The sequence below is a fragment of the Cryptomeria japonica genome, chromosome 3 (genome assembly GCF_030272615.1).
Source record: "Cryptomeria japonica chromosome 3, Sugi_1.0, whole genome shotgun sequence".
NCBI classification, from domain to species: domain Eukaryota; kingdom Viridiplantae; phylum Streptophyta; class Pinopsida; order Cupressales; family Cupressaceae; genus Cryptomeria; species Cryptomeria japonica.
Window position 1 is genome coordinate 771,419,093 of NC_081407.1, and position 11,026 is coordinate 771,430,118.

At 37.0% G+C, this 11,026-nt stretch overlaps 1 protein-coding gene across 1 annotated transcript in view; it reads right to left on the reverse strand.

The window, feature by feature from the left end:
- The window catches only part of LOC131075245 (protein farnesyltransferase subunit beta), a 173,355-nt gene extending 163,088 nt beyond the window's left edge, over window positions 1-10,267 (reverse strand). Inside the window, exon 1 of the mRNA XM_058012077.2 lies at window positions 9,824-10,267. Within this exon, the coding sequence (XP_057868060.1) occupies window positions 9,824-9,936 (113 nt within the window). The 5' untranslated portion in view covers window positions 9,937-10,267. The remainder of the gene's footprint in view (window positions 1-9,823) is intronic.
- Window positions 10,268-11,026: the final 759 nt, after the last annotated feature.

Genomic DNA, 11,026 nt, shown 5'->3' on the forward strand with positions numbered 1-11,026 from the left:
GTCTGATCAAGGTGCCACTTGATTGTGACTACCTTACTATATATGCATCATTCAAAAGAAAGGGGATGACATTGAAATTGATACATGTTCATCCTCCATACCTGCAGCAAAAGAAAGACAACAATATTATTGTCATAGTCATAATACCAAAATCTTAAATACACCATCTTAAATATAACTTGTTCATTAAATTGGAAATTGCAATAACATTTACATGGTATCAGAGCCAAGTTGATCGAACTTGAGGCTATTCAATTTTGTGAATAATTTAAAAACAAGGTTATATACTACATCACATTTCTCCAATGGCCAGCGCTATCAGATTCGAAGACAGACTCGGAGGTGGCGATGATTTTTCAGCCTGGAAGTTCAGAATCCAGATGATCTTAAAGGAGAACAAAGTGGATTCATTTGTTCAAACTAAAAATGACCAACCTGAAAATGAACCTGACAAAACAGCATGGATTGAGGGAAATGAAAAGGCCATAAAAACAATAGTTGATGGGGTGAGCAACAACATAATGCCCATCATAAGAAAACATCAGACAGCCTTTAAAATGTTCAAAGCACTTGAAAGCACATTTGAGATATCAAATGCAAGTCGAACTCTGGCATTAAAACGAGAAATAAATCATATCACCATGAACAAGGGGGAGACAATCAACGCCTACTTTATGCGGATATCAATTCTAAGAGATGAACTAGCAACTCTGGATTATGAGATCCAAAGCAAAGAGTTAACACTCATTGCTCTAGATGGGTTGCCTAGTGGATGGAGTACATTCGTCCAAGGCATCAGTGCAAGGTCCAAGTATCCTAAGTTTGAAAGATTAAGAGACGATTATCTCCAAGAAGAATCAAGATTGAACAAGATGGGAATAAAACAAAAGAACATAGACAAAGACCTTCAAGTTCTAAATACTAACACAAATAAGACAACCAAGAAGAAGCAATTTAGGAAGAGGAAGGGTCATCAAGGCAAGAACACTTCAGAGAGAGACCTATCATACATTCAATGCTATAGGTGCGATAAGTTCGGGCACTTTGTTGTAAAATGTCCAAAGAGAGCCAAACAAGCCACATTTGCCAGAGCAGGAAAATCTAAAAGAGAAGATGACTCCCAGAACTATGTCCTCTACTCAGCACTTACAAGCCATGCATCAAATAAGTCTAACTCTTGGGTGATTGACAGTGGCTCATCCAGACACATTATAGGGTTTAGAGAAGTGCTAGACTCCATGACAGAGGATAATGATGAGGAAGTAACCATCAGAGATGATTCCTCACATCCAGTTAGAGGAATTGGTTCTTGCACCATTAAACTAAAGACAGGCATATCATTGCAACTCGAAGGAGTACTATATGTCCCCAGCATCAAGAGAAATCTAGTCTCCATATCAGCCCTAGAAGATAACGGATATAGAGTAACCTTCATGGAGAACAAGGTGTTGGCTTGGCCAAGAAATTCTTCTATCAAGAAAGCTAAAGTCATTGGTCAAAGACAAGGCTATTTGTATGAGTTGTGCACAGAGCCCAACCTAGCCCTAATTCATGAAGCAACAAATGCAAATGTGGTCTGGCATAGAAGACTAGGCCACCTGAATTATAGAGCTTTATCATCTATGGGAAACCTTGTCATAGGTTTACCTAAGTTGCAGCAATATTATTCAGAGGCATGCAAGGGATGTGCCCTAGGTAAAAATATCAAGGGTGCCTTCCATAATAGTACTAGGAAGACAAGCAAGTTTTAGAGTTAGTTCATTCTGATGTATGTGGACCAATGTCCATTCCCGCTCTAGGAGGATGTTTGTATTATGTAATATTTGCTGATGACTACTCTAGGAAAACTTGGATCTACTTTCTGAAGTGTAAAGAATCAGAAGAGATCCTTAGTAGGTTTAAAGAGTTTAAATCACTGACGAAGAACTACTCAGGAAATAAAATTAAAATCCTAAAGACTGATAATGGGGGGGAATACACATCAGAATTATTTAAAGATTTTTGTAAAAACTCAAGGATTAAGAGGGAGCTAACAATACCTTATAATCCTCAACAAAATGGGGTAGCTAAGAGGAAAAATAGGACAATTGTAGAAGCTGCCAAAGCCATGATTCTTGATCATAATCTAAATATCAATCTTTGGGCAGAAGCAACTAACACTGTTGTGTATATACAAAACAGATGTCCTCACTCACATCTTGAAGATAAAACTCCTGAAGAAGTATTTACCAAACTAAAGCCAGATATCAGCCACCTTAGGATATTTGGGTGTCCTGTCTATATACATGTACCTAAAGAGAAAAGACTAAAACTAGAACCTTTTGGAAAAAGGGGAATACTTGTAGGATATAGTGAAACATCCAAGGCCTATAGAATATATATACATGGTCAGAAAAATATTGAACTTAGTAGGGATGTAATCTTTGAAGAAGATTTAGCCTTCAAAAGAGCCCTAAGTACAATAGAGCCTGAAATCTATATCCCCACTCCTAACATAGAAGAAGATCCTACTCCTGAGCTTCAGAGGGAGAATCTTGAGGAAATTATAGGTGAAACTCCAATCCTACCTAGAGAAAACCTCAAGAAAAGACCTCTATGGGCCAACAAGACTATAGCAGAAGCTCAGAAGTTTGTTGCTCCTTCAGGAACCTTGGGGAAAGCAAAAGACCTAATAAATTCACTAGCTATGTTGCTCTTATGAATGATCTCTCTAAAGCTGAACCAAACAATGTATTAGATGCACTTAAACATCAAGTATGGAAAGTTGCCATGTCTAAAGAGTATCAGTCCATTATGAAGAATGATGTTTGGGAAATCGTTCCTAGGCCTACTAAGAAATCTGTTGTTTCATCTAAATGGCTTTTTAAAATCAAACATGCTGCAGATGGCAGTATTGAAAAGCACAAGGCCAGATTTGTAGCTAGAGGGTTCTCTCAAAGGGAAGGAATAGATTATGAAGAAACCTTTGCACCTGTAGCCAGATATACCTCAGTAAGAACAGTACTAGCCATTGTAGCAGCAAAAAGGTGGAAGGTGCACCAAATGGATGTTAAGATAGCATTTCTTAATGGTGAGATCTCAGAACCAGTCTACCTAGAGCAACCTAAAGGATTTGAAATTCAAGGTGCAGAGTCTCATGTGTGCAGACTCAAGAAAGCTCTCTATGGGCTTAAACAAGCTCCCAGGGCCTGGTATGAAAGAATTGACACCTATCTCTCTAAACTAGGCTTCTCTAAAAATGATGCAGATCCAACTCTCTACTACAAACAAAATAAAGGTGATATGTTAATATTGATTCTATATGTTGATGACTTACTAATCACAGGAGAAAATCACCTCATAGATCAATGTAAGAAAGATTTATCTAAAGAATTTGATATGAAGGACTTGGGACTCCTTCATTACTTCCTAGGTTTAGAAATATGGCAAAATTCTGAAAATATTATACTAAACCAAGGAAAGTATACCTTGGACATTTTGAAGAGATTCGGAATGCATAACTGTAGACCTATGACCTCTCCCATGGAAACAAATTTACATAAACTTAAGGAAGCATCAACAGAGTCACAATCCACTGACCCTACTCTCTACAGACAGATGATTGGGTCCCTGATGTATCTGGTGAATACAAGGCCAGATATTTGTTATGCGGTCAATGCCTTAAGTCAGTTTATGTGTGAGCCTAAGGAAATCCACTTGATTGCAGTGAAACACATTATGAGATACTTACAAGGTACTCTAAACCTTGGTCTCAAATATGAGAAAGTCGATCTAGACCTACACGGATTTACAGACTCAGATTGGGCTGGGAGTGTGACTGACAGGAAAAGCACTTCAAGGTGTTGCTTTAGTTTAGGATCAGCCATGATTTCTTGGATCAGCAAAAAACAGTCTTTTGTAGCACAGAGTTCCACCGAGGCCAAGTACATTGCAGCTTCCATGGCTGCTCGAGAGGCAGTATGGCTTAGGAAGTTGCTTGTGGGACTATTTGGTGAACCCATGAAACCCACTGTCATCCACTGTGACAACCAGAGTTGCATAAAGTTTTCTATAAATCCAGTATTTCATGATAGATCTAAGCATATTGAGATTCCATACCATTATGTACGAGACATGGTAGACAAAAATGTGATCAAATTGGAATATGTTAGTATAGGAGATCAGACTACAGATATTCTGACCAAACCACTTTCCAAAGTGAAGGTTGATCACTTCAGAAAAGGTTTAGGTATGATAGAAAGGTAATCTGCTTTGTAAATAAGATGTTTAACGTGTAAACTTCTTTTGTCATGTTGAGACATTTTGGGTTTCACCCCCTGTGTTCATATCTAAGAGGTGACGATCTCTCAGATTATGAACACTTATATGCAGACATCATAAGGTGACGATCTTATGATTCTCTAAACCAGTTATCATGTTGGATCTCTGGTATGTCATGGATGTGCCATTATGGTGTTGTGATAAAACATTTGTATAAAATGTTTGTGCACATATCACAACCTGGATAAGATGAGAATCTAACCATCCTCATATGTTTATCCTTAGTATTGCGTGTTGAGGCAATATTGATATCATGTGTTCAGGTGATATCTTGTCATAATGAAATGATGAATCTTTTATATCACATGGTTAGGTGATACTCTATGTCACATACTTAGAGTGATGTTTTATATTTGTATCTTATGCCCTGATGGTACTTCATATCATATGTATAGATGATATATATTCTTGGAGACTGACATTATGGAAAAGAAATGTGATGCAGGTTACTTTATCTATCTTCCAAAGCTAAGAGGGAGTGTTAATGCATTAGTAGCTTCTACAAGATGAGACTTTCCTAACCCATTAATCTCCTCTATTCAGTTTTGGTTTACTCATCTATGCTATTAGATTATCTGATTTATGCTTTCCGAACTGAATATGTTTATCAGACTGTAACATTGATCATGATTATGATATTGACATTGGATAAAGATGGATTAGATCAACAACTTGCTTAACATAGTTAAGCGTCGATCTAAATGTTATCGGGCTAGTAACCCGATAGCATATTAATGTCGATTCATTTATAGATCAGCATTAATATACTATCGGGGTATTAACCCGATAGCATATGTAATGCTATTAGTTATCGGGCTTGTTTGCTTTGATACCGATCCATTATCAAGTGTGTTTATATCGATATGTTATCATTTACAATGGCACCGATTAGTTATCATAGACACCGAGTGGATCGGTTGACATTTGTAAGAGTCATGACCAAGTGACATCTTGGTCGGACATGTCTAAAAGACATGTCCGATCAAGGTGCCACTTGATTGTGACTACCTTACTATATATGCATCATTCAAAAGAAAGGGGATGACATTGAAATCGATACATGTTCATCCTCCATACCTACAGCAAAAGAAAGACAACAATATTATTGTCATAGTCATAATACCAAAATCTTAAATACACCATCTTGCATATAACTTGTTCATTAAATTGGAAATTGCAATAACATTTACAACGAATATGGCCACATTGCAAGAACTTGTCCTCTCAAACTTAAACTACAAGCATCCCTTGCTGAAGTCAAAAATTCAGACGTATGTTCAGAAAAATATGTTCTCTAGAAGAAACTCAAGATACCTTGTGATTGAGAGGGAGCTTACTAATAAAGATTGAGCACTTCTGAGGTAAAAATTGTAAATATTGATTATTATTATTAATACTAATAATTATTTTATGGGCCCTATGTAAATCATAAGGAAGTGACGACTTCCAAATGATTTCCACTTGTATTTTTGAGGTTATTGGAAGGTGACGATCTTACAATAACTCAAGATTGTGGATAGAATCGCCGACTGAGGCAATCCACGTAAGAGCTTGTGGATAGAATCGCTAACTGAGGCAATCCACACAAGAGCTCATGGATAGAATCGCCAACTGAGGCAATCCACATGAGATCTCATGGATAGAATCGCCGACTGAGGCAATCCACACAAGAGCTCATGGATAGAATCGCCGACTGAGGCAATCCACATGAGAGCTCATGGATAGAATCGTTGACTGAGGCAATCCACACAAGAGCTTGTGGATAGAATCGCCGACAGAGGCAACCACTCAAGAGTTTGTGAATAGAATCGCCGACAGAGGCAATCCACATGAGAGCTCATGGATAGAATCGTTGACTGAGGCAATCCACACAAGAGCTTGTGGATAGAATCGCCGACAGAGGCAACCACTCAAGAGTTTGTGAATAGAATCGCCGACAGAGGCAATTCACATCTTGAAACTATGGTCCCAAGATAAGCATCATACGATTTATGAATATTGCTCCCAATACCTTTTACCCTCCCTAGCTAAGAGGGAATGTTGATGATTTATAGCTTCAGTAGGATAAAATTAAATGTTAAATTGGCCTTTGTTAGTATAAACAAAAGGGCACAATCAAGTAATGTCTTGATCGGTCATGACTGATCAAGGCATTGCTTGACCGTGTCCCATTTGTTATATACTTATATTCAGTGGCATTCGTGAGATAGGACATAGAAAATAAAAATGCTCCTCTCACCTGCCATACAAAAGATTATAGTCAGATTTATATTTTAATCAGTAATACATAGAACAAGATAAATTTTAATTCTGATCCATAAATTTAACATGGTCAAATGTGTGTTGGAAGCTTCTTGGTTTAAGCGAGTATGCTTTTGGAAGATCAAAAGTTTCTCTTTGCTAAGAATCTGTCTAAACTCATAAATTCGGTTCCTTCACTCACATTGAGGGGATAAGTGTGGAAGATGTTTCTATATTTGGCCCTATCATGATAACCCCTACACCGACTTTGTCAACTATTGGTCATGCACATGGGTTGTGGATTTTGGCCTTGATGGGAGTCATCAACATTCTAGGCAAGGAAATCACTATGATATTTCAAATTTTGTAGGATGTGAGTGCTTTCAATGAGAATTTAAGGTTGGTTATTTGATGGTCACTCATTGAAGGGTTTAGTTGGAAGTCTCTAGATTGCTGACACTTCCAAATTTGGAAGATGATAAAGTTATAAACTGGCTTGTGTGCAAGACGACAGGGAGATGTTCTGTAACATTTATTTTGCAGGTCTCAATCCTCCCGTGAAAGTTAATATTTTTCAGCCTACGATTTTGCCTGGCCCATTGATAGTAGTTGCAGATGTTGAGGCATGGGGAGCTAGTTCTTCATCTAGCATCAAGGGATGGGTTGTTGGCAATTGTGATGATGTTGATTCTCTGTTGAATTTGGTACTTTCTGTCTGCCCTTTTATTCTTGGTGGAAGGTAGGCGTTAGCTTTCATTCTTGCTGGTTCTTCTTTGGTCATAATTTTAGTGTTTGTTGGTTTATTTAGACTGTTTCCTTTGTATTTGGTTTATAGTTATACTCTTTCTTAGAAACGCCCCTATAGATTCCCTATTATATTATCAAAAAAAAAAAAGCATTCCTCTTCTTCAGGACAACCAACCTCCAGTGTTTTTCATCTCTCTCTTAAATACATGTGTTTCCCTTATATCTAATAGCCTAATCAGTAACAGCATTAATGGTTATTATAAAATCACTTAGTTGATTATTGAACATAGGCAGTTTATGAGAGAAGGCAATCTGTGAGGTGATTTTTTCCTAGAATTTGTCATTTTATATCATTTACCACACGATGCAGGGTGGCACCATACCAAACCACATTATTGTATGCCTATACAAATCAAAGTTATCTTGCTAGGAGATTAAAGAGCAATAAATTCAGGTCCGTGTTTAATAAGAATTTTTATTGATAAGGTGCATGTCAGATGTCACCAGAACTGTAAAACACACACCCTGGAGTAGGCTAAACATTTCAGTGATTGCTATGCAATTTGAAGACAAGAAGACCAGTCGGAGTTGTGTCTCTACTTCAAAGGACATCTCCCCCCAACTGCTGATGTCACGTAATATGTTTAAACACCTTAGAGAATGTTTTCTGACACAAAAGAACAAATAAATTGCCAAATAACAAATAGAAATTAAAATATCACGATGCATAAAATGTCGAAAGATCCCACCCAATCAGTTATTCATTTGAACAAAGAAGATAGCAACAATTTTGGAGAGCAAATAAAACACATCAGTATGATTTTGTTTAAAACAAGGGAGGCCGATATTAAAAATAATACATGAGATTTCAGAACATAAATTACCAAGAATAATTATTACAAAGCACAGTGAAGCTGACAGAAATGACCTTATTTTCATTTAATATTCCATTATTAATAAGAGTTCATTTATACTTTAATATTCTTGAGATTTAAATGTGTAATAGGCATTCCCTGTTTAAACATATGCACATGCCCTAACCCTAAAAATAGCACCCACGTCCCAATCCCTTTCCTCCATGTAGCCCTACCTATGCTCATGTCTCCTGGTAAATATGGTACAAGTGCATCACAACACTTATTAACATGGAGGCTTTTTAGATAGAGTACAACATATTTAGAATTAAGTCTCGAAGCAGCACATGCAGAAAGAGCCAAAAAACAGACCACCCATTTTCTGGGTACATTTCCCATTGACCAGGAGCTCTCAAATTTCCCCTAACTATTAAGGGTTACGCACATAAACAGTTGTGCACTAGTACATAATTCAAAGAATATCATTCTAGTGCAAAAAGGTTACACACATAAATCTCTGTGCAGGATATATTCTTGAATGCTATTGATCTATTTTGGTCACTTGCCAACATTATCAGAAGTTCGATACTCCTTTATGTCATAGATTTTTCTCCTTGAACTTCACAACACATTTTTCCCCCAACACTAAAAGTTTAAGAGAATCCTAATAGAGTATAAAACAATGATAGTTCTTCTAATCACTCTCAATGCCTCCAATCTGAAATACCATCTACATGCTGTGCCATCTCCTACCACAGCCTCTCACATTTCGAAATTCGGATCATTGCTTACTTTTGAGTTTTAGCTCATCAATGGAGGATGCAGATCAACTTCTCATTTGCGTTTTTAAGCAAACACAAATGTGCAATAGCTTAGATAATGTTATACTAAAAAACATTTAGGATTTTATGCTTCCATAGGTCAGCATTAGAGTCATGTTTCAGAAAGGCATGTGAATTATTCTTAACGAGCAAGCATTTCAGGTGGCACTATTGTCATCAAAATTACAACCAGCAAAAGAACCAGCACACCCGCACCGAACAAGTCCATGAAACCCCAAGATACACCGGACCCCAACAGACATAAAACCCTAATACATCTCAAAATTCAAACCCTGACTACTGCAAAATCCAATAATAAGTCTACTAGGCATATAATCAGTAATCCCTACATTGTGACCATTGTCTATTGTCGTTGAGACAAACTTCGCACCAAGAAAAGACGATTTTCACCGCTTTTAAGTTTATATTTTCATTACAAGCTTTTAATATGCTATACGAGAACTCGAATAAGCAGAGATAAACAGATAGTTCAAAATTTCTAAGCAAGCAGCTAACAAGGACATTTAACTACGAAATATACAAAATTGTAACAAACAAGCTGATCGCCACGAGTTTCTGTAATACAACCACTCAGGTGCAAATTTAATCAGCGATGGCTACACGATGTGTATCATTTGTACACGCGATTCGACTTGAAACAAATTGAAAATCAAATTCACACGCAAATACAAGGGCAAATAAATGATATATTTCCATAAGCAAGCAAACAATAGATTTTATTTAAGCTCCAGCGAACTAAATTAAACAGATTTTTTTAGACTTCTGCAAAATTTATACAACATAAGAGTATCATGTCACAGGTGTTTTAAGGAAACTTACACTACATGATAATTATCCGGGGATAATATTTTGAAAAAGTCTTGGACCCTTTCTTCCACAAGAAGCTGCTCCTGTTGTGTAACAGTTAGCGAATGCGACGAAGGGGACGCCATGGTTAGGAACCACAAGAGCTTGGTTTACAATATTCCTGCTCTCTTCTGTGGATCCCTTCGTCCTTAAATTTCGTTAGGGCGTTATACTGCAACTTTTTGACTAGTCAATAGATAGTTGATTCTGTATTTTCTAGAACATTTGTATGTGGGATGTCTGAAAAAATAGTTACAGAAGGTTTATCAAACTATCCCTGAAAAGAATAATGCCAGTTGTTCACCCTGTGCCTGGCAATGTTTGTCTACGTCATGTTCAATTCCGGGTTAAACACGGAAAAGCATCTTCCTCAAATAGAAGAAGGTGCTCGAATAACTTTTCGTAAGGTGTCAGCTCTTTGTTAAATGTATAAAGTTCTTGTAAAAGTTGTGTATTTTCATTTTATGAACATGCATATATCACCGTGGAATGAATGTAGCATTGTTTTTAATAACGACTGTGATGTATTATATTAAAGAATTTAACCATAGTTGGGATCAAGAGCAATGGTTTGCGCAAAGGTCAAAAATTTAATCATAGTTGATGACAAGATCTCATCATTTGAGATGCGAACCTGGTAAGTGTGGACGCTGCCCAAAGAAGGCTGGGAAGAAAGGACATGCATTTTCTGTTGCAAGAGTGCGGTAGAAACAGAATGGCATTTCATCAAGGAGTGTGCAACATATGAGGATATTCGCAATCAATTTGATAACGAATTAAAGGTGGACAGTTTGAATGAACTCTTTGAAGAGACAAAGATTCACACAACAGCGAGTTTCTTACTCAAAATCCATAAGAGAAGAACCAACATGGAAAAGAGCTTGAAAATGGGTTAATTTGGTTCCTTGGTCCCTTAGACCGTTGGGTCTCGTGGACGTCATTAAAATTCCTTCATTCATTGATTCAATCAATTTATAGGGTAAGTATGAGGGTACAAAATATAATAGTTTTGTGAGGTGGGAAAATAGGTAAAGCATCAAAGCCTAAGTTATGCAACCACAAAACATAACAAGTTAAGACATTGATCCTATCACATCCAATAAACATATGAAGACAAAACACTTAAAACAAATATGCAAACCATAACAAAGAGCTTCCTCCACGATTCTCCAGTGT